Source organism: Arachis stenosperma, chromosome 3 (assembly GCF_014773155.1).
Source record: "Arachis stenosperma cultivar V10309 chromosome 3, arast.V10309.gnm1.PFL2, whole genome shotgun sequence".
Lineage (NCBI taxonomy): Eukaryota > Viridiplantae > Streptophyta > Magnoliopsida > Fabales > Fabaceae > Arachis > Arachis stenosperma.
In genome coordinates this window covers 31,494,771-31,519,239 of record NC_080379.1, presented here as the reverse complement: position 1 = coordinate 31,519,239, position 24,469 = coordinate 31,494,771, and the positions used below count along the sequence as shown (strand labels likewise).

The 24,469-nt window shown below is 38.6% G+C and overlaps 1 protein-coding gene across 1 annotated transcript; it reads right to left on the bottom strand.

Moving 5' to 3' along the window:
* Positions 1-18,250: 18,250 nt before the first annotated feature.
* LOC130965830 (uncharacterized) lies at positions 18,251-19,096 on the bottom strand. Its single transcript, XM_057890593.1, has one exon. The coding sequence runs from the start codon at positions 19,094-19,096 to the stop codon at positions 18,251-18,253; it is 846 nt and encodes a 281-aa protein (XP_057746576.1).
* Positions 19,097-24,469: the final 5,373 nt, after the last annotated feature.

Genomic DNA, 24,469 nt, shown 5'->3' with positions numbered 1-24,469 from the left:
TTTCAACTATTCTGATTAAGGAGTCTTGGAAGTCATTCTGTCTAATATCTCTCAGACACATGAGGATAGAGGCATTCAAACTTTCTCGTATGAGTGGTTTGACTGCAACTTGGACACACCCTATATGAAGATATCTGTAGTGACGAGCATGTTCTCTAACATATTTTTTGGTCAGAAGATGGAATTCTTCACCATAATCTGGTCCTAGAGGAATGTTGTTCTCAGCGGTTTTAATGATATAGTCTGATTTTCTTTTGTTGTCATTAGGGACATATAACTCTTCTTGAGGGATCTTGGGTGTTTCCCAATTGTCAATTGCTTGATTGATATCTTCGAAGCAGACTTCTTCTTGAAAGATATTATGTTTGGGAGAAAGTTCCTCAGGACGAGCAACTTTCTCAGTAAGGGGATTGGAAGAAGAATTGATAGGAGAGGAGGAGGAGGAAGACAGTGAGGAAAAGGAAATGCGTCTAGAGAGAGAGCGGAAGAGTTTAGACATGATTTCATAAAATCTGATATCATAGCCCTCCTTTGGTTCAGAGAGAACATATATATTATCACTAAACTATCACTCAAATTTTTGAATCTAGATTTTTAACTCTTTTTTTTATCCTTTAAATCCATAGCCACTAGGAGTTCTTACGTTTGGATCTTATCACTTTCAAGGACATCGTCAAATTAGCCTTACTGCCCAAACTCCAGGGTCTTACTGCTACAGCCCCATTGAGTGATAGGATTAAACAGCCTATACTTCCAAATTTAAAGCATTTATGTATAAAAATTAAGAACATGAACAGTAAATAAGAATATGAACAGAAAGTTTCCAGATCCATGAACCTCAGAGATAGTTTAATGATAGTATTTATATTCCTACTTCCCCATCAGACTCTGATACCAGTTGGCCCCTAGTGAGGATATAAAAGGGAAAAGGGAAAGAAGGAGGAAGAAGGAGGCAAAAGCAAATGTCAGAAAAATGAATGCAGATGCAAGAACAAGGAAATAAATATGAAGTTAGATGCGGGGTAGTCCGCACGCATATGCAGGTTAGGTATGAGGTTAGATGTGGCGGTAGTCCGCACACATATGCAGATGCAGAAAAGTAAATATGAAAACACGAAAATGAAGAACTGAAGTTTTATTAAATGATTGGAAAAGAAAGAAGAGGGAAGAAGAAGAGCTGGAGAGCTTACAAGGGAACTCTCAGAGCTTCTTTCACTAACTTCTCTCTATGTGTTTGTAAACTTAATTTTTATACATAAACGCTTTAAATCTGGAAGTACAGGCTGTTTAATCCTATCACTCAATGGGGCTATAGAAGTAAGACCCTGGAGTTTGGGCAGTAAGGCTAATTTGACAATGTCTTTGAAAGAGATAAGATCCAAACGTAAGAAATCCTGGTGGCTATGGATTTAAAGGATAAAAAAGAGTTAAAACCCAGATTCAAAAATTTGAGTGATAGTTTAGTGATAATATATATGTTCTCTCTGAACCAAAGGAGGGCTATGATATCAGATTTTATGAAATCATGTCTAAACTCTTCCGCTCTCTCTAGACGCCTTTCCTTTTTCTCACCGTCTTCCTCCTCCTCCTCTCCTATCCATTCTTCTTCCAATTCCCTTACTGAGAAAGTTGCTCGTCCTGAGGAACTTTCCCCCAAACACAATATCTTTGAAGAAGAAGTCTGCTTCGAAGATATCAATCAAGCAATTGACAATTGGGAAATACCCAAGATTCCTCAAGATGAGTTATATGTCCCTGATGACAACAAAAGAAAATCAGACTATATCATTAAAACCGCTGAGAACAACATTCTTCTAGAACCAGATTCTGGTGAAGAATTCCATCTTCTGACCAAACAATCTGTTAGAGAACATGTTCGTCACTACAGATATCTTCATATTTGGTGTGTCCAAGTTGCAGTTAAACCACTCATACGAGAAGGTTTGAATGCCTCTATCCTCATGTGTCTGAGAGATATTAGACACAATGACTTCCAAGACTCCTTAATCGGAACAGTTGAAACAAGTCTAGGACACGGTCCGGTTTACTTCAACTATTTTCCAAACAAAACGGTCAGCCTGTTAGACCTTAACATTTTTGACTCTCTTTTCCTAAACATCCGAATTCATGGTCTCAACATGAAAGAAGGTCCATTTCAGCCACTCTAATCTATAGGATTCAATACAAGGTCATGAACACTTGTAATTCAAGAGTCCTTCTTAAGTCCTAAGATCGTGAAACTACTTTGTTTGTCACAGACATGACAAAGGCCAATGTCATGATCCCAAGGCTCATAAGATGGGATGAAATTGACCTCCCCTAGTCATGGTCAATTGACTGAGCCATCCCAACGCAACCTAGGCAAGCACCTCTCTTGCGAGAAATAAAACAGGATGAATCAGGGAAAGTAGAGATTTTCTTCGACATACGGAACTCTTTTTCCTCTAGATCTGAAGCAGGAACATCTAATGATTTTGCTTCAGCAAGAAGATCTTTTTCAGTGACTTCTCAATCTCAATTTTCAAAAATTTTGAGACCAGTAAATTCTGAAATGCATATTTCTGGTTTACAAAATAATTCAAACATTTCTCAAGCAGTTTATCAAACCGATGGAAAGCATTCAGATGATGATGTTGAAATAGAATCTTCTATTCAATCTCCAACATACTCATCTATGGCTGATGCCCAATACTCTTCTAGGAATGATGCCCAATGAGTAATACAGAATTTGTTATAAACAGAGAAGCCTTACGTAAAAACCTTTACTCTGACGAGTATGACCTCTAAAGAGAATGGTATTTACGTACTTACACAGCTGCTCAAATCTCATCATTCATAGAAAAGTACTATAATTTTTTAAATGAAGTTAGAATGCATATTCCTTTTTTTGAATGGTTTCATGCTTATTCCATCAAAAACAACATTGATTATCCTTTCAAAACCAAAAAAACTTCGCTTTCAGCAAATGTTATTTCAACTTGGAAAGTCAAATATGGGAACTTAGTCATATCTGAATTTCCTCCAAAAGGAGCTTTTATTATTTCAAATACGGAAGGACATAACCCTGTTATGGCCTCTCCCTTTAAATCAAAGAATGTGGATGAAGCTGTCGCCCCTAAAGATATTAAAAATCTTATTGAGCAATTAAATTATACCAATAGATTTTTACAATGCTTGGGTGACGACCTTTCCTCTTCAGGATCTACTTTCTCTTTGAAAAACGTTTCTAGCCTCTACTTCTAAAAGTATTGAGAAACCCCTTTTTAAACCTTTCAAAATTAGTAGCAAGGCAAAAAAAGTCTTAAAACTTCCATTTTAAAACAACAATCTGGCGATTCAGAAGTTATTCAAAAAATTGATCAACTTTTAAATCGTTTTACCACTGTCCCTGAAACTCCTACAAACTCTGGTGAGTCTACTTCTCGTATTCAAACACGCTCATCTAAAGCCATTAATGCCCTCTGCCATGAGTCTAATGAATCTTCCTCCGAGCAAAGTGATGATTCTGGCAAGTCATCCCTCAAGGTCAGCCCTATTATGACCAACTCTCTAACCAAGTGAAAGGGTTTAACCAAACCCTCTGCGTATGGTTATAATCGAGTTTTCGCTCCAGATATAGCTCTCGAAGAAAGAGAACTAGATTTTGTTAGCTTCAATGCCAATAATGTCTATGAATGGAACATAGACGGCAAAATGGAATATAATATCATGAGTATGCTTTAGCATATGACAATGGTAGGCAAAACCTATCAAGCAGCCCATGAAACCTCTGAAGAAGCTATAGCCAATGTTATTGTTTCCGGGTTCAGTGGCCAACTAAAGGGATGGTGGGATAACTACCTCTCTGATAACCAAAAACACTCAATCTTTTTCGCCATAAAAGTCAATGATCAGAACGAGCCCATCATTAGAGACGACGGGGAACCTATCTCCGATGCTGTCAATACCTTAATCTTTACCATAGCAAGCCACTTCATAGGTGATCCATCTCTTTGGAAAGACCGATCTGCTGAGCTACTTTCCAATCTCAGATGCAAAACTTTATCTGATTTTTGATGGTATAAGGACACCTTTCTTACTAGGGTCTATACCAGAGAAGACAGTCAACAACCTTTCTGGAAAGAAAAGTTCCTTGCTGGACTTTCCAAATCCTGGGAGATAAAGTAAGGGACAAAATTTGGAGCTTAACCCCAGACGGGATAATACCCTATGATGAGTTAAGTTATGGCCAATTCATTTCTTTCATCCAAAAGGTTGCCCTAAAGATTTGTCAAGATGATAAAATCCAAAATTGTATCGATTTGGGAACTTTCTGTGAACAATTTGGTCTTCCTGCTTGTCATCCAAGGAAATCTAAAAGACCATCCAATCGAAAAATTTTTAAACCTAATCCTGAAAAGAATTTCAGAAGATCCAAAAAAGGTTTTCAAAAACCTAAAAATGAAACAGGTTTCCAAAAGAATTTCCAAAAGTATCCCCAAAAAAACCCCATTATTTGTTATACATGTAAAAAACCTGGACATGTTAGCAAATATTGTCAGTTAAAAGGGAAGATTAATAATCTGAACCTTGATCCGCAGATTGAGGAACAAATTAATAATCTTATGATCGATAGTTCAGATGATAACTCTGGGCCAGAATCTTCGGATGATAATATCAACAACATCCAAGTTGATGATGTTGAGTCATCCTCAGATTCAGATATCAAGCAAATTAATGTTTTATCCAAAGATCAAGATCTCTTATTTGATACTATAGAGGCTATTGAAAATCCAGAACAAAAGAAAGACTTCCTTTTGAAACTAAAAAGATCTTTACAAAAGGAGAAAAAACCCAAAAATTTGGTCCTTAACAATAAATATGATGTCAAACCTATTTTCAAAAAATTAGAAAAACAAGTTATTTCATCCCATAACCATTCAGGACCTCCAAACTGAGGTTAACAATCTTAAGAGAGAAATCCAGGAAATCAAAAGAAATCAAGACAATCATTATCTCATTCTCTCGCAATTAATACAAGAGGAAGAATCTGGTGATGAAGAACTTGGTTCTCTTTTAAACCAAACTGAGTGCTCTAAGGAACAAGAAAATAAGATCTCTAACGACAATGAGGGAAAAGAAATTTTGAGAATAATAAATGTGTTCTCTTTCATGAAGCATCGCGTAAATGTCCGAATTGTCGTTAAAGATTTTGTTTTCGACACCATAGCACTCTTTGACTCAGGTGCAGATTCAAATTGTATTAAGGAAGGTCTGATCCCCACAAAATATTTCGAAAAAACTACTGAACGTCTTAGCTCAATAACGGGCGAAAGGCTAAGTATCAATTTTAAAATAACCAATGTCTTTATTGAAAAGGGAAATATCAGAATTCCCACCAATTTCATTATAGCAAAAAATATAAAAAATAATGTAGTTTTGGGGATACGTTTCGTAAATCTTTTGTTTCCATATCTGGCAGATTTTCCTGGACTTACCTCTTTTGTGGGAGGACAGGTAACTTTCTTTGAGTTCTTAGACCTACCAAAACAAAGATCTTTAAACCTAATTAAATCCAAAACCAAACAGATTTGTTTTTTAAAAGAAGAAATCTCTTTCAAAACTCTTGAATCACAACTTACACAACCAAAGATTCAAGAAAAAATAAAAAATCTTTCAAATCACATTGAAAAGTCTATTTGTTCTGATTTGCCTCATGCCTTCTGGAATAGGAAAGAACACATTGTTGATCTTCCCTATAAAAAGGATTTCAAAGAATAAAAAATCCCTACAAAAGCCCACCCCATTCAAATGAATGAGCAGCTTTTGCAGCATTGTCAAAAAGAAATTAAAGATCTTTTGGATAAAAGGTTAATTCGTCCTAGCAAGAGTCCTTGGTCTTGCTCTGCTTTTTATGTTAATAAATAAGCTGAGATAGAACGAGGAACTCCCAGGCTTGTCATCAATTACAAACCTTTGAATCAAGCTTTACAATGGATTCGTTACCCCATCCCAAACAAAAAGGATTTGCTTAATAGGTTAAACTCAGCAAACATTTTTGGCAAATCCAAATCACTGAATCAGACCGATATAAAATGGCATTTACAGTTCCATTTGGGCAATATGAATGGAATGTAATGCCTTTTGGTCTGAAAAATACCCCTTCCGAATTTCAGAAAATCATGAACGATATTTTCAACCCATACTCAAACTTTGCAATCATTTATATTGATGATGTCTTAATCTTCTCCCAAAATCTGGATGATCATTTCAAACATGTTAAAACTTTTATGTACATCATCCAAAAAAAATGGACTTGCTATTTCTAAATAAAAAATTATTCTTTTTTAGACAAAAATCTGCTTTCTTGGTCATATGATTTTTCAGGGAACAATAACTCCTATTGAAAGGTCAATTTTGTTTGCAGAAAAGTTTTCAGATTATATCCTTGATAAACATCAGCTCCAGAGGTTCCTAGGATGTCTCAATTATGTTTCAGATTTCATCCCGAATCTTAACAATCTCATTAAGCCCCTCCATGATAGGCTTAAGAAGAATCCTCCACCTTGGATGGACAAACATTCTGATATTATTAGATTTCTTAAAACCAAAGTCCAGAATCTCCCTTGTCTATACCTACTTGTTTCTCAGGCATTCAAAATAGTGGAAACTGATGCATCAGATTTAGGATATGGTGGTATCTTAAAATAAAAATTGCATGATAAAGAATGTATCATTGCATTTACATCAAAACATTGGAATACTACTCAACAAAAATATTCCACTATCAAAAAAGAAATTTTAGCCATTGTCTTATGCATCACAAAATTTTAATCTGACTTACTCAATAAAAAATTTTTAGTCCGAGTTGACCGTAAATCGGCTAAAGATGTTTTACAAAATGATGTTAAAAATCTTGCATCGAAACAAGTTTTTGCCAGATGGCAAGCTATATTAAGCGTTTTTTATTTTGATATTGAGCACATCAAGGGCAACTCAAACTCTCTCCCTGACTTTCTCACACGTGAATATTTGCAGGGAGACAAGCAAAAAAACGATGCCTAAAAAGGAAACTTTAGCCTCAGCAAGAGGCAGAGGCATTCGCCTAGTCCTACCCGGGCCAATCAGAAGATCTGGGTCTAGCACCCCAACAGGGTCATCTACCTAATAGCCTACTCAACAATCTGGGTCATCTTCCCAACAACCCACTCAATAATCCGTTGAACCGACAAACAACCAAGCCAAACAAACTAAAGCAGACTATGCCTTCCTAATTGAAACCCTCTCGGCCTTACAAGACCAAGTCTCACTAAACTCAACAAAAAGTCTTGGGCTGACATTTCCAACGAGTCAGATGAAGAAATTGACTTGGCTCAATTGATATCCCAAATGGCCAATCATAAAACAGTCATACAAATACCAAAAGAAAAGGCTGTTGTCCAGACACCCCAAACATCCTCAACCTCTACCAAAACACAAAAAGCCCAAACCAATTACATGTCTACAAACAAAACCTCAAACATTATCCATATGGAGCCTGAATTCTGGGATAGCTCGCCAAACAAAGTCATCCCAAAGATTTTTCCTACTGGGTTCCACTTCAGGCCTTTAGCACCCAACAAAACCTGCCAATTTTACAAATTCATCTTAATAGATACTGACTCAGTATCTATTAAACATTACAAGGATAAAACCAATCCTTAATTTATAACCCATTCAACTATCCAAATCCTCAGAATTTTGTCCCCAAAATAATTTGGGAACAACCTAAACAAAATTCAAAAATTTTCTCAAAATTATGACCCAATAGGTTTTAATTATTAGGACTATATGGAAGCCTGGACTAAAGTATTTTGGTTTCAAAATACTCAGTACAGACATTCATGGTTAATCTATTTTAAAAGAAAAACCAATTATGTTTTTTCAAATTGGTTCTACCAATGGTGGGACTTCTTTGGGCCAATCCCAGAAATTCTACCCTCACCAACAGATGAAGGGTATAAATTTTTTCAATCAAAATTTACAGTCAGGAATCATGTATTCCTGTAATGTTAAAATTTTTCTCAAAATTTTCACTAGCATGGGTATTTTTCTGGCAATACAAATATGCAAAATCAGACCACTGCAAATCACTTCCAATCCTACAAAGGCATGGTTACGTAAAATGGTGGTCTCAATTTGATTCATCAATGGCCTATCCAGATAAGGTCAGAGAATGGTTCAAAAACAATCCACACAGTCAGAAGGTTTCAGATCCGGAAACGGCTTCGTTTCTCAATCAGAAAGCTCAAATAGCTGCAGCCCTTACAGGAGCTCAATCAAAAGAATCATTGGCAAAACACCTTCAGCAAATCATGCAGATGATCGAAGAAGATGAAAAACATAAAGAAAATCCTACTTCATCAGCAGAATCCTCAAGCAGTTATAATCAAAATGAAGATGATTGCTTTGGAATTGACCTCGGAGAGGATTAGCCTTTAATCTCAAAATTTATGTAATCACTTAATTCAAAATCATATCAACCTGTACTGTAGAAATAGTACCGGTCATCTTCACCTGTACTGTAGAAACAGTAGTATCTTCAATTATAAAAGGATACCTTGTTCTCATTGTAAGGCACCCTTTTAGTTTACTTATACATAGAGAGAAGTTAGTGAGAGAAGCTCTGAGAGTTCCCTTGTAAGCTCTCCAGCTCTTCTTCTTCCCTCTTCTTTCTTTTCCAATCATTCAATAAAATTTCAGTTCTTCATTTTCGTATTTTCATATTTACTTTTCTGCATCTGCATATGTGTGCGGACTACCGCCACATCTAACCTCATACCTAACTTGCATATGCGTGCGGACTACCGCCGCATCTAACTTCATATTTATTTCCTTGTTCTTGCATCTGCATTCATTTTTCTGACATTTGCTTTTGCCTCCTTCTTCCTCCTTCTTCCCCTTTTCCCTTTTCTATCATCACCAGGGGCCAACTGGTATATATATATATATTAGGGGTGGTAAAATGGGTCGAATTCGTCGGACCGACCCACCAAACCCGCTAAAAAAGGTGGGTCACGCTAGAACTTTAGACTTGTCCAATTAAAAAAATTTGCCAAATTATGTATATATGTTTCAATTATGTGACTTTATTTATTTTATTTTATAATTTCGTATATATGTTCAAATTATGTGATTTATTTTTTAAAATAAAGATGGTTCTATTGACAAATATTATTTTGAACAATTTTATTAAAATTAAAAATTTTAAAAAAGATAGTAAAAAAATTATATTATAATTTGACTATTTTTTACTTGTATTTAATTGTTTAATTGTTATTTTTTGTTAATTTTAATTTATTTTATTTTTCAAAAAACAAAACAAAGTCAAACGGCTAGCATTTTTGTACCCACTTTAGTTGGCAGGGCAGGCCGGCCCGCATTGCCACTCCTAATATATACTATATAGTAATTTTTTTATATATTAAATAATTATAATCATATAATAACATTGAAATCAGAAAACATATTAACTCCGTTATAGTTTAACTATTTAAAATATCATTTTAATATAATTTTTAATATTATAAAAAAAATTGCATAAAAATTTTGCGGGTTTGGCGAATTTTTTTAATTTGACAGGTTTCAAATCCTAGTATGACCCACATTTTTTAGCGAGTTCGGTAGGTCAGTCCGACAGAATCGACCCGTTTTGCCACCTCTAATATATATATATATATATATATATATATATATATATATATATATATTAAGAAGATTATCACATATTTTACTATATAAAGGTAGAAACTTTTTATTCTAAAAAGTATAAATTAAATAAATACAAAAAATATAATTTTTTTTATTCATTAAAATTAATTATTATGAAATTTTTTTTATAATATTAAAATGATATTTTAAATTACAATATAAAAATATAAAATAAAATTTATTTTATATTATTTGACAAATAATTAGATTATTATATTTAAAATTTATTAACTAATTACTTTGTTAAATATATTTTTATATCATATAATTTTTTATCAAAATATTTGTAAAAGTAAAATTTATTTAAAAAGTTATATATAATACATGAAAATATTAAATTTTTTATTTAGGTATGTATTTAAAATTATATTATTTATTCTATTTTTCTAAAAAAATTAAAAAAATAATAAAAAAGTTAATATTTTCATGTAATATATATAGTATTTTAAATAAATTATATTTTTAAAATATTTTTATAAAAAATTATATTATATAATAATATCTTTAATAAAGTAGTTAGTTAATAAATTTTAAATATAATAATCTAATTATTTGTCAAGTAATATAAAATAAAATTTTAATTATTTTATATTTTTATGTTAGTTATAGTTTAAAATATTATTTTAATATAATTTTTTAATATTATAAAAAAAATTTGCATAATAATTAATTTTAATAAATAAAAAATACTCATATATTATATATTTAATTATTTAAGAATAAAAGATTTTTGTTGCCGTTTAAAGTATTGTGTATTGAAATATTGCTATTTAAAGCATTTAGGGTTAAGTTTCTTTATAAATAAGTTTTTTTTATAAATTATTGTTAAAACTTTAAAGACTCGGTTTTCACCCGGGTTAGACCTGGTATAGTTGTGGCCCAAAAATATTTAGATTTCATCGGGTCTAAGACCGAGTTAGGGTCTAAAAAATAAATCCAGTGTATATTTAGAACCGAATTCAGATAAAAACAAACTCGATTTCATCCAATCCATAAACACCTCTAATAATATTATGTCATTTTGACACAAATTCTGTTCGGTTTGTCGGGTGAACGGAGCGGTAAGAGAGACGAGGGAAATCTGGACCTTGGCTGCTGACGAATGGATGGACTTCCCGAATTCGTGTGGAAGAATGGATGGTTGGAGCCTCGCGATCTCATGAGTTGTGGAGTTGGAGAGGGGGGAGCTATATGCAAAAAGGACTCTGATGCTCAAGTCAGGATCCGTACATATGGCAGTAAGAGTGAGGGTATGGTGACGTACCTCAGGAAGGGGTAGGGCCATCCCCCTATATACTCTGCACCTAGGGCGGGTCCCGCAGGAGCAGACCCGCCTTCCAGAAAGTTTCCTTTCCCCCCCAGCTATCAGGCGCTTAGCTGGAGGGGTGGAAGCGTCGGGTCAGCCTCCTGGTTCGGGTTCGAGGTGCCTGTCGGGACGTATTTCTGGGCCAGGGCATTATGCTAGCTGAGCCAGGTCGGAACAGTACCCCCAACGCCCCAGCTACGGCCGTGAGTGCCGTTGTTGGCGTATTCTGATCTCCTTCTGTCGTATCGTCGCTGCGTCGGCCGCTCGTGATTGGGGCATGCCTTCTACGCGCAAGTGGGTTTCATCGCCTCGAGGGAATGTCATTTGTTGCCTCGTTCTCCACGCCAGGCATTTAATGTTCTTAATTGCTGATTTGAACCCTGCGCAGAATTACCATTTTGCCCCTGTCTTTTGCGCTCCCAGGCTTCCGTTATTATTTAGTTCTCCCTGCTTTTGTATTTCAGTTTCCTACTTCCAGATTACCACCAAAAACTCCTCATTTCCCTTCCACACTCTCTAAAGTCACTTTACTCTGAATTGTTCCTGTTTCACCAAAACTTTCTCAAGATTACGCCGCTCCTTTCGATCATCATCACTATTCTGGTAAGTTTCTTCTTTCTTTCCTGCTTCTCAATCTTGCCTCATGCTTATGCTGCTTGTATGCTCTTCCCTGTTTGTGCTTGTTTGGATTAAGTGTTAGATTTGCATGTTTGAGTTTTGACAACGTTAGGTAAATGATAGGGGGTTCCATTTAGGTTCCTGATTTTTTGTCTTTATTTAGCTATAGATTTAGCCTTGGTTTAACTGTAGATAGGCTCATCGTAGCGTTTAGCATTAGTTCTTGTTTTTCTCACCTACCGACCTTGTAGTCTGATCTTGAGTGGTGCCTCCATTGTAGGTATGGCGCAACTTCCTCTTCCGAGGCCCCATGATGACAGATACGCCTGGGTCACCTCAGATGTGAAGGATACACCTTCACAAATAACCTTAGAGGAGCTCATGGAGTTTCGTCTTCGCGACCAACTGTGCGGGGGCGGTGATGAGGAGGGACACTATGAGGTGTTTGTTCCTGCCACCCACTAGCGCATATGCCAGCTTAATCTTAACATCCCCCGAATTGCCGATTGGATCTGGATGTGTAAGGTGATTTCACCGTTCTGGGGGTTCGCATCCCCTTCTCTCCTTTCCAAATGGTGCTTCTTAACTGGTGCGATGTGGCCCTGTCGTAGCTGCATCCGAACAGTTAGGCGGCCATCCGGTGTTTTGAGATGGTCTACGAGTACCTAAACCTGCCGGCCTCTGTGGAAGTGTTCTTATGGTTGTTTGTCTTGACTAACCCTTCCAAAAAGGGAAGACACAAGAAGGGGTTTATGTCCTTCTGGTTTACTCGGGGCAGACGAATATTTGGGGTGTTTAAAGATTCATTTCGTGGTTTTAAAGATAAGTATTTTAAGGTCCGACCCGTCGAGGGTCATCATCCTTTCTAGTTGACCCTGGAAGGGGAGCGGCGAATTCTGACCTACTGGAGTTTCGGGTCCTGGTCCAATGCTTTACGAAGGTTACATACAAAGACCTTACTCAGCGGGATAAGAACATTGCTGACGTGTTGGTGGTCTTTTTTTAACAAGAACAACATCAACCCTCATCTTTTAATGGGTGACCGGGAGATGGGTAGAGGTTATATAAGTAAGTGGTCAGTTGGTTGTGTTGCCCTTCTCCTCTTTTTCTTTTTTTTTTTCGAGCTGACGGGTTGTTGTGTCTACTGCAGTGGACATGGCCGCCGAACACACTGGACTTGAGGATTTGATGGCCCAATTCCTTTCTGAGCATAGTGAGGATAGCTCTGTGACACAGCTGCCAAGCATCTGTCCTCCCCAAATGCCAAAGCACAATCAGCTCTTCCTCCCCTCTCCTTTGGGGCCTAGCCATCCCATCGTAACGACTGGTCCGAGCGGTAGTGGAGTGGTGCCTCTTGAGGTAGACCCGGCTGGAAAGGGTCCTGATGTCACTATAGATGACAATCCTCGCAAGCGGAAGCTGGCCTCTAGTCCTGAGGGGTCATTCACTGTTATGGAGAAGAATTTTGACGCTGGGGGTTTCATTGACTTGCAGCTCATGCCCGACACTGATGAATTCTTTCATGATGGGGACCTGGGCGCTCAGGCTAGGTGGATCTACCGATGTATGTTACGGGCCACGACCATTTCGAGGAAAGCCGAGCCGATCCTGACTCAGGTTGGGTCCTTAGACGAGAAGTATCACCAAACCCTTCAGGAGGTTGAGAGGCTGAAGGCTGAGGTTGGGGTCTTAAAGGAGAAGCTAGCCGACTCAGAGGGGAAACTGGAGACCTCTGACGAAGCGGTCACTCGTCTTACAGAGCGGGAGATGACTCTAGAGTCTCAGCTCAACTCTGCTCGCACCGAAACTTCTGCAGCTCAGGCTAAGGTTAATGCTTTGGAAGCCAAGCTTGAAGAGGTCGAGAAATCGGCCAATAGTGCTAAAGATGAGGTTGCTGGGCTAAAGCAGGAGGTTTCCGACCTGAGGAAGAAAAATAAGGATACAGTGAAGAAGGCGATGTAGGTGATTAATGGGACCGAGGAGGCGATTAAGGCCCAGGTCAAGCTGCTTTCTCCCGACTTCGACGCTTCTACGATTGGAGCGTTCAAGACTATCCGGGATGGTCAAATTGTTGACATTTCGAAGAAGTGATGTACTTTTACTGGTATGTTATTTTGAACTTGTGTAATAGTTTTGTGTAGATCTTTGAACCCTTTTGTAATTTCTATAACTCGTTTACCGTTTTGTTACTGGTGATTGACAATTTGTTTACCATTTTTGAAATCGTCGGTCTGTTTACCATTTTTGGTCAAATTTGTTTGGTAATCTTCTAGTTATTTACTGTTCCATTGTCATTGGTAATTGGGGAAGCCAGTCGGTGGCTTTCATATTTTACAAAATTTCAAACTGTGGCTTATTTTTGTAGCCGTGTATTGTAGTATTGACGGTGTCGTTAGCTTCCGGGGTGATCAGTCCCGAGAGGCCGTAATCTCAGTAGACCGGTTAGTTGGCAAGTCAGATAAAGATACAAATAGAAATAAAGTGAAAAAGGAATATATTAAGTGATTGACAAAAATAAAAAATTGACAATAATTCAACATAAAGTAAAACGGATGTTACTGAATCAGTGGGACGGGTGGCCGTTCTGGATGCTAGGAGTAGAACCTTGTCAAGTTTTTCACGTTCCATGTTCGGGGTACCTCCTTCTCGTCTAGACGCTTCAGTTTGTAAGCCCCGTTACCGACCACTTCCCTCACTCTGTATGGACCTTCCCAATTGGCCGCCAGCTTGCCTTCCCCAGGGGTGTGGAGGCCTACGTCGTTGCGTCGTAGGACCAGGTCATTTGGCTCAAAGGTCTTCCTTAATACCCTGGTGTTGTAACGGAGCGCTATTCTTTGCTTTAACGCCACTTCCGACAAGTGCGTCATTTTCCTGGTTTCGTCGATCAAGTCCTTCTCTACAGCTTTCTCAACTCCACCCAGGAGATGTCGTGGACTAGGCTCCCCGACTTCCACAGGGATAACTCCGTCAACCCTATAGGTAAGTCGTAAAGGGATTTTCCTGGTGGAGGATTGAGGTGTTGTTCTATATTACCATAGGACTGACGCTAGTTCGTCTGCCCACGAACCCTTCTTCTGGTCAAGTCGCCTTTTGATACCATGGAAGATGACTTTGTTTGCTGCTTCCACTTGGCCATTATTTTGTGGGTGCTCCACTGATGAGAACCTCTGTTTTACACCTAGACCTGTGAGGAACTCCCTGAACTTCTTGTCCACAAATTGTGTTCCATTGTCTGATATTACGGTCTCTGGGATTCCAAATCTGGAGATTACCTGTCTCCACATGAACTTACGGCAGTTTGCTGATGAAATGCTGGCCAGTGGCTCCGCTTCGACCCACTTTAGATAGTAATCAATAGTCACGATCAGGTACTTAACCTGCCCGAGCCCTACCGGGAATGGTCCCAAAAGGTCAATGCCTCACTAGCTAAAAGGCCGGGAGGCCATAAGAAAACTTAACTCAGATGCCGGGGTCTTACGAAAATTTGCATTTTCTTGGAACTTCTTGCATCTCTTGAAGAATTCTTGGGAATCCGTCATCATCGAGGGCCAGAAGTAGCCGGCTCTCACGAGCTTCCGAGCCAAAGCCTTTCTCCGATGTGGTGGCCGCAACATCCCTCATGGACTTCTCTTAGCACGTAGTCCATCTGGTCGGGTCGCAAGCACTTCAACAGGGGTTGGTTCAACCCTCTCTTGTATAGCTGGCCTTGTATTATTATGTACTTGGCTGCCTCCCTTCTCAATGCCTTTACTGCCTTGTCGTCGTCGGGGAGCTTCCTACTTTCCAAAAAATCAGCAATTGGGTCCACCCATGAGGGTATGACATCTTCTCGGGTCACGCACAGGGCGACTGTCAGTTCCTTCACTAACCCCTGGATCAAAGAGCAGTTTGCCGTTCTAGGCTTTGTACTAGCCAATTTGGATAGGAGGTCGGCTCGTGTGTTCCTCACTCTTGGAATGTGCTGCACCACGACCTCCTCAAAGTTCTTGCTTAGGTCCCAAACTTTTTCCAGGTATTTTTGCAGTAGAGGGTCTTTGGCTGGGTAAGTTCCATTGATTTGGGAGGTGACGACTTGAGAGTCGCTGTTCACCTCTACTCTTATTACCCCGACTTCTTTTGACAACAGCAGGCCACCAATTAGGGTCTCGTATTCCACCTGGTTGTTGGAGACTGGAAACTCGAACTTGACAAATTGCTCGTACACTATCCCTGTTTAGCTCTCAAGGATTATTCCTGCCCCCCCCAGAGGTCTGGTTGGAAGCTCCATCAACGTGGAGTTTTCACCGCATGCCCGGGGTTTCGTGGGGATTCCCAGTGACTTCAACCAGAAAGTCTGCCATGGCCTGGGCCTTGATTGAATGTCTAGGCTCATATTGTAGGTCATATTGAGATAGCTCGATTGCCCAGGTCATCATCCGTCCCGTTAGGTTGGATTTTTGCAAGACCTGGCATGTCGCTTGGTCCGTTCTGACGATCACTTGATGACCCTGGAAGTACTGTCACAACCTTCGAGATAACTTTTCCAGCTTGCTATACCTTAGCTCTGCCCCTTGCAGCGCTTTACTGACAAAGTAAAACGGCTGTTGGGTTTTTCCTTCCACTCGTACCAAGACGGCCACCAAGGCTTCATCTGTTACCGCCAAGTACAAGAACAGTGTCTCACCATCCTTGGGTTTGCCGAGGACTGGGGGTGGCGAGAGTATGCTCTTGAAGAGGTTGAAAGCCTCCTCGCATGATGGGGTCCATTAAAAAACTATTCCTTTTTTCATCAAGTTGAAGAATGGTAGGGCTTTGGCTGCCGATGCTCCGAGAAAGCGGGAATAGGGCCGTGAGTCTTCCGACCAGCCTTTGTGTGTCCTTAATGCAACTCGGGCTCGTCATTTGCAGGATCGCCTCGCACTTCTCAGGGTTGGCATCCACTCCCCTCTGAGTTATCATGAAACCCAAGAACCTTCTGGCCTCCATGGCGAAGGCGCACTTGAGAGGGTTAAGTCTCATATTGTGTTGTCGGAGGGACGTGAACACGGTCTTTAGGCCCCCAATTAGGTCTTTCGACCGGCCGGTCTTTACCAAGATGCCATCCACATACACCTCCACTGACTTCCCGATAAGTTCGTTGAAGACTTTACTCATTAACCTTTGATAGGTTGCTCTCGCATTCTTTAATCCAAATGGCATTACCCTGTAGCAGTAGGTGCCACTTGGCATTATGAACGCCGTTTTTTCTTCATCTGGTCGGTGCATCAGGATCTGGTTGTAACCAGAATATGCGTCCATGAAACTCAGGAAGCGATATCCCGCAGCCCCGTCCACTAGAGCGTCAATGTTGGGGAAGGGGAAGGAGTCCTTGGGCCATGCCTTGTTGAGGTCGGAGTAGTCTACACACATCCTCCACTTTCTGTTGGCATTCTTAACCAGACTACATTTGACAGCCAGGTTGAGTAGTCTAGCTCTCGGATGAACCCTGCTTCTAGCAAGCTGGCCATTTGCTTGGCAACCTCGTTGGCTCTCTTCTGTGTCATCTTCCTTCGTCTATGGGCTACGGGCTTGGCCTCTGCCTTCACGGCCAGGTGGTGTGACATGAACCGGGGGTTGATCCTTGGCATGTCGGCTGGCATCCAAGCAAACAGATCGCCATTTGCTCGGATCATTTCCATCAAATGCTCTTTCAAGTTGTGGGGAAGGTTTCTATTCACAAAGGTGAACTTATCTTTCGAGTCACTGACCCTGAACTTTTCCAGGTCTGCTTCAGGCTCTAGCCTTGGTTTGTCGTCAACCCTGGCATCCAGGTAGGCTAGGAAGACCCCGGATGCCTCATTTGACTTCTTCCTTAGGGAAAGACTGGCATTGTCGCACGCAACTGCCGTTTCCAGATCTCCCCTGATGGATCCCACCGACCCATCGTCGGCTACAAACTTCATTGTCAGTAGCTTGGTACATATTATCGCCCCAAACTCGTTGTTCGTTTTCCTCCCCAAGATAAGGTTGTAAGCCGTGGAGTCCCTCAGGATGACAAATTCTGCCATTACTGACCTCTTTCCTTGACTTGCCCCTATGGACACCAGGAGGGAGATTATTCCATCAGTTTTCATAAAATTATCCTCTAAGCCGACCACACCGTGCTGGTGAGTTCTTAAGTCGGCTTCTCGGAGACCAAGGGGGCCAAACACGTTTTGGAACATGATGTTTGAGTCAGCTCCAGTGTCAACAAGAATTCGCTTGACCAAACCGGTTCCACTCTTGCTGTGTTTACCATGGGGGGTTCTCCGGTAGGTCGTGGAAGCATTGGTCCTCCGGTCTGAACGATATCGTTGGGATTTTCCTGGGGAACGGCCTTTGGCTAGCTGATGAGATGGCCAGGACCTTAACATCTTTCTTCGTTGCTGACTTAGACCTTGGTGCCACATCCCTCCCGACTACGAGATTCACGATAGTGAGGCCACGGTTGTTGTCCTCTTCGGGTTCTTGCCTTGGTTTCATGACACGTCTCCTGTCGTTGCTAGATCGGTATTGCTCTAGCATCCTGGGTTCTCTTATGAGGTGCGAGAACTCCGCTAGCTTGCCTTCCCGGATCGCCTACTCCAGAACGTCCTTCAATTAAAAACAATCTTGGGTTTTATGGCCGAAGCCCTTGTGGTAGTCACAGTAGAGGTTCTTGTTCCCTTCGGTTCTGTCCTTGAGTTGGCGAGGCTTCGACAAGATGCCTTTGTCGGATATATGCTGGTACACCTTGACGATCGGGGCCGTTAGGGTGGTGTAGTTAGTGAACTTTCCTGCTCGGGGGAACGACTTAAAGGTTTTAGCTGGCGTTCCGTCCTTAGAGTGCTCCTTAGGCCATTCCCCGTTACCGGGCTGACGAGCAGGGTGATAAGTGGGTTGCCGCTTGTTGGCTGCCACGACCTGGCTGACCTCCTCGTCGTTGATGTACTCTCTAGCCACATTTTGGATTTCTTGCATTGTCCACACAGGCTTGGTGGTGAGGTGTTTCCTATAGTCTTCGTTTAACAGCCCGTTTGTCAGACACAAGCTGGCCACTGAGTCGGTCAGGCCTTCGATCTCCAGGCATTCATCGTTGAACCTGTCCAGGTACTTCCTAGTCGGTTCTCCGCTTCTTTGTGTCACCCACAGCAAGTTGATCGGGTGCTTTGCTTTGGCAATGCGCGTGGTGAACTGAGCCAGAAAAGCGCGGGTTATGTCCGTAAAAGTCGTTACAGAGCCTTGAGGGAGGGCGTTAAACCAGCGGATTGCCGGTCCCGCCAAGGTCACGGGAAATGCGCGACATCTCACCTCATCGCCCACACCCTCCAGGTTCATCCTAGCCTCAAAGGCCGTTAGGTGTTCCTGGTGGTCCTGGGTCTCGTCGTACCTCATATCCGTTGGCTTGTCGAAATGTTTCGATAGCCGGACCTCGAGCATGGATTGGTGAAAAGGGGTTGCTCCCATGATTACGGTTTGTCACCGCCTCCTTGGTCTCTCTCTACTATCTTCTCGGTTCTCCTCTGTATGTCTCACTCGGGGTCGAGTGTAGATTATGGGGTCTTGCCGTCTCCTCGGTACTTCCCTACTTTCCCCCTGGCCCTCTGACTGGGATCGGGGGGGTGGTGTACATCTGGAGCGGTCTCTCCGGGAGCTTCTTTCCCTGGTTTCCCCCTCCTTTGAGGAGATCGAAAACGAGGTTGGCTCAGGGCGGGTTGGTAGTGCTCTCTGTTTGCCAGCTCTCGCTCCAAGTTTTTCACCCTGTGGCATAGCTCCTGCATTATTCTCGCGTTGTCGCTTCCCGTTCCTCCAAAGGGACACCTTTCCTGGGAACAGGAGGGAAGCTCATCTCGTCAGGGAGGGGATCTTGTGCGTTCACGGGAGGAAGCCAAGGAGGCTACTCTATTGGTTCGGTGAACCAAGTCCTCCACACGTGGCTTACCTCCATCCTCTCCTTCCACTGGACCTAACAGAAAATCTATTCAGGCCAAGTCCCCACAGACGGTGCCAATGTTCGGTTTGTCGGGTGAACGGAGCGGGTAAGAGAGACGAGGGGAATCTGGACCTTGGCTGCTGACGAATGGACGGACCTCCCGAGTTCGTGAGGAAGAATGGATGGTTGAAGCCTCGCGAAAAGGACTCCGACGCTCAAGTCAGGATCCGTACAGATGGCAGTAAGAGTGAGAGTATAGTGACGTACCTCGGAGAGGGGTAGAGTCCTCCTCCTATATACTCTGTAACTAAGTCGGGTTTCACAGGAGCAGACCAGCCTTCCAAAAAATTTTCTCTCCCCAGCTGTCAGGCGCTTTGCTGGAGAGGTGGAGGTGTCGAATTGGCCTCCTGATTCGGGTTCGAGGTGCCCTCGAATCATATTTCCGGGCCGGGATATTATGCCAGCTGAGCCAGACCAAAACAAATTCAACCAACAACGTCTTTTCTTTCAACTAAGTGGGATTAGTTAACTTGTATTTTATTCTTGAATTCTATTACAGGTCATGTTTATAGCAAAACTATTTATATATATGGATTTTTTTTTAATCATCGTGTATATGATTTTTTTAATTTTCTTCTATTTTTTTTTTGTCAACAATTTATCGTTTATCTAAACTACTTTTTTAGTTAGATGCTTGTCGATTTTTTTTATATATCCAAACAATTTGAAACGAGTTTCTATTATATTTTAGTAAAAAAACGTTATTTCAACTTTTTTTTTGTATTTTGGTTCAATATTTTTATCCATACTTATTTATAGTGGTGGATCCAAAAATTTTATAAAAAGGAGGCCAAGTTAAATATAAAATAAATTAAAATATAATATAATAAAAAAAATCAACAAAATATAATTTATAATATATAGATCAAAATTAATAATTATATTATATAAAAATTAACATTCAACTATATACTTTAAAATTTTAGTATTTTTAAATTTGGTCTGCAATATTTCATATAACTAAAAAAATTATTAATTTACTAACTGAAATAAATTTTAAAGCATTCTCTTTTTTAACATATACAATCATATATAATATGCTAAAAGTTTATCTTTCATCTTATTTTAAAGTATTATTTTAATAATTTTTATTGTTTAAAAAATCTATTCAATTATTACTGTTGTCATAAAAAGAATCAAAATAAGAATTTTTTTTATAATTATTACTTTTTACATTCATCCAAACCTATATTTTTCAATAACTTTTCAATTATTTATATATTTATACACTTTTATTATTTTTTAAAACTATTTGTTAATTGCTACTAATATATTATAATACACATTATAATTTATATATATTAAATTACTATGTAAATTTTTTTAGTATGTAAAATATAAAAATATATTTAACCAATAATATATATATTAATTATATAATAATAATAAACTAATAGTACTAACTTTTTTTAAAAAAAATTGGAAGGACCATGGCCACCCTAGACCCCCTTAAATCCGCCTCTGCTTATCTAGCCGCATATTCATCTTTATATTCTTATTTATGATACACTTATGTTGATGTTTATCTTTTGTCATTTTATATTCTGTTCCATAAAATATAGTCAAACTAAAATTTTTTTTAGGTGTTACTAAGTTGTTAAAAGAATTTTTTTAATAATTTTTTTATTTTTTAATATATTTGATAATTTTTTAATAATCAAAGTAAAAGGAGCAATAAAATAAAAAAATATTTTTAAAAAATTATTGATGAGTTTGAAAAACTCCAAAATAAAATTAATGATGATCAAACATTATTAATAAAATTTATTACAAAATTATTAATTTAAGCCTTAATTTCATACTTGCTAATTAATAATTTTAATTACCTGCAGATTTGGTGTTGGGCTAAAAAGAAATAAAAATTTGCAAGCCCAAATGTGAACCTTACATTCAGCATTGGTTCAAAAATGTTTAAAGTATTGTGGCTGAATTATTATTATTCTTGTTGGGCCAAAATTAACTATTATTAGCCCAAATCAGTTTGAAGAAGAGATCCACTAACTTGATCCAAATTGAAAAATGAGAAAGAGGGAAACTTGCTACTTAGTTCGGTTACTCTCTTCCTCTCATCATAAGATGAATTTCAAATTTAATTCAATTCACATTAATTGCATTGGAATCATGAGAGAGAAACAGCACTTGATTTGATTGCTATCATTAGTGCTCCACGCCACTCAAAGCAAGAGAGAAGTAAAGTTAATTCATTTATTCAAATCCATTGAATGCTTTTCTCTCTTCTCTCTCTTCTCTCCTCTAGCTTCGGTCACTTCACAGCAACTATGGAAAAAATTTTGAGCTATCAAAAGAAAGTGAAAGAAGCTAGTGTCAAAGCCATTGTGATGATGGCATCAAGAAAAAGAAAATCTGAAGTGTGGTGTGGCTAAGATCTTTACCACAAAAGACAAGATGTGGTGAAGTAATCTTAAGCTCTTCATACCCTAAAAAAGGAAGAAGATCAACTCGGTCAGAGGAAGAAGATCCTTGGAGGCATGGCTTGTCTTTGCGTTTGATCAACCACCACAGGAGGTAGCTATAGTAGCTACGTGATGGAGGATGCAGAAGTTAGAGCAGATGAAGCTGTCATCATCAAGAACTCATCAAGGGCTAGGAATCCTTCTTGGAGTGTAAGTCAAGATGGATGGCTCGGATTGATGAAGCTTGGTGAAAAGGGAAGACACAGAGGTAATTGCATGTTGGGTTTTACATTCGGTTATCTCTCCTCTCTCTCTGGCCGAACCGGTTTTAGCATGAAGAAGAAGAAGTTTAGCTTGGTTCAACAGTTTCAACCGTGGAGGCTTCCCCTTCTATCAATAAGGGAGAACAGCCAGGGCTTCAAACAAGAAAAAGAGTGAAAGCACAGTGTTCTCATAGCTACCTAAGCTAACAGAAGTTCTTCTCTTTCAATGTTTTCTATTTTGTATTTTTCTGTTAAGTTTTGTCTGTCTTTAGTCTCATGAAAAAAGGCAAACAGTGAGGTTTATAAGAAAAAGCCATAGAGCGAAAAAAGACAGAGTACACAAAATTAAAAGAAAAAAAATCATAGATGTCCTTAGAGGTCCTTTGTACATCTGTGTTGTGTATCATGACTCTGCGGGAATCTCCTTGCAAGTTAGGTTAGTACTTAACAGTTGAAAGTTTGGTGGGTTAACAAGTCATGTTCAGGGTTGGGGTTAGATTCTGGAATTGTCCTAGATAGGAAGGGTTGTTCTTAGGGAGAATTGGTGTTTGTAATCAAATATGATTATAGTAAAATTCCATCATTGTTGTGATGGAGATTGGATGTAGGCTGCATTGCACTTAGCAGCTGAACCAGGATATATCTTGGTGTAATTCTCTCTCTCTTCTACTCCATTTCTGATTCTGCTGCATAGGAGACAAAACTGAAAAATATCTCCTGACTGGTCACGAGACAAAACAAAAAAGTCTCGTGACTTGGCACGAGACAAAAACAAAAAATATCTCCTCAAGTGTTTTAAAGGACAGCAAGAGTTACTAAGCAAAAAAGGGGCTAAGATTCAACCCCCTCTTCTCTTAGCCACTAATAAACCATCAATTATAATTTATATCTTCTTTTCAAAAATTTTATTAATTTAAAAGATATTTTGATATAATAACACTACAAGAAAATATAATATTTGTGACAAAAATTTTATGTCAAATTTAAAACTATTACAAAAAGATGATTTTTTGTAACAACAAGTATTGTTGTTACAAAACATGTTAATATTTTGTAACAACTAATTTTTTTGTTACAAATTATATTAATTTTTGTAACGAATTGGTGTTTGTTACAAAATTTTATTATATGTTGTAATAAAGGATAAAGTAGTTGCAAAAATTTAATTTATTTTGTAACAAAATATCTTTTTATTTTAAAAACTCCAATTATTTTGTAATAAAAAATTAATTTGTCACAAAATTTAATATTGTTGTAATAAATTATTTGTTTGTCACAAAATTTAAGTAATTTTTGTAATTAAAAAAATTATTTTAAAATGTTAAAATCTTTAAGAATAAAAAAATTATTTATATAGTTTTTTTAAAATAATTTTATTTTGTTTCAAAAATTAAAATTTTATAAATATTGTTTGTATTTATTAATTTTAAAATTGTAGATATTATTTTATATTCTTTTAAAAATTAGTATATAATTTTATTAATAATAAAAATTTTTAATGTTAACTACAAATAAATTTGTGAAACTTAAAAAAATTTAATTAAATTATAAACATAAACAACAATGGTAAAAATGTAAAAGGTAAAGTGAAGTAATAAAAATTCTAACTCCCTCACTTTGGAACCTCACTCTATTATCTCTGCGCCTCCACTCCACTTAACAATAATGGAACTCCTGTTGGAAGAAGAAGTACTGGCGTAATCTCCTATGAACGCTCTGCCTCGCTTTCGTCTCCTCTGCCGTCATCTTCTGTGCCGTCATCGTGTCGTGTGTGTCGGCGTCTCTTGTGCACGGTCATCAGCTCCTGTGGTGGTGGTGATCGTCGTGGTTTTCGTCGTCGTCGTCGTTGTTGTTCATGGTTGCCGTTTCTGCTCCTCTGCTCGTCTTACGTCGTCTTCTGCCTCTACTGGTCTGGTTCGGCCGTTCTTCCTCTGCTGGTGGTTTGGTTCGTCTGTTTTTTCTCTGTTGCTGGTCTGGTTTGTCCGTTCTTTTTCTGCTGTTGATCTGGTCTAATTTCTGTTCTGTTAAATGTAAATGTATGTTATTTGAATATTATTGCTTATATTGTTCTTTGATAATCTAATTTTTTATTTTGCTGATATTCTTATTGTCTATGAAAATATTGTTGTGTAATCTATTTGTTAATCTGATTTTGGTTATTTGAAAAGTG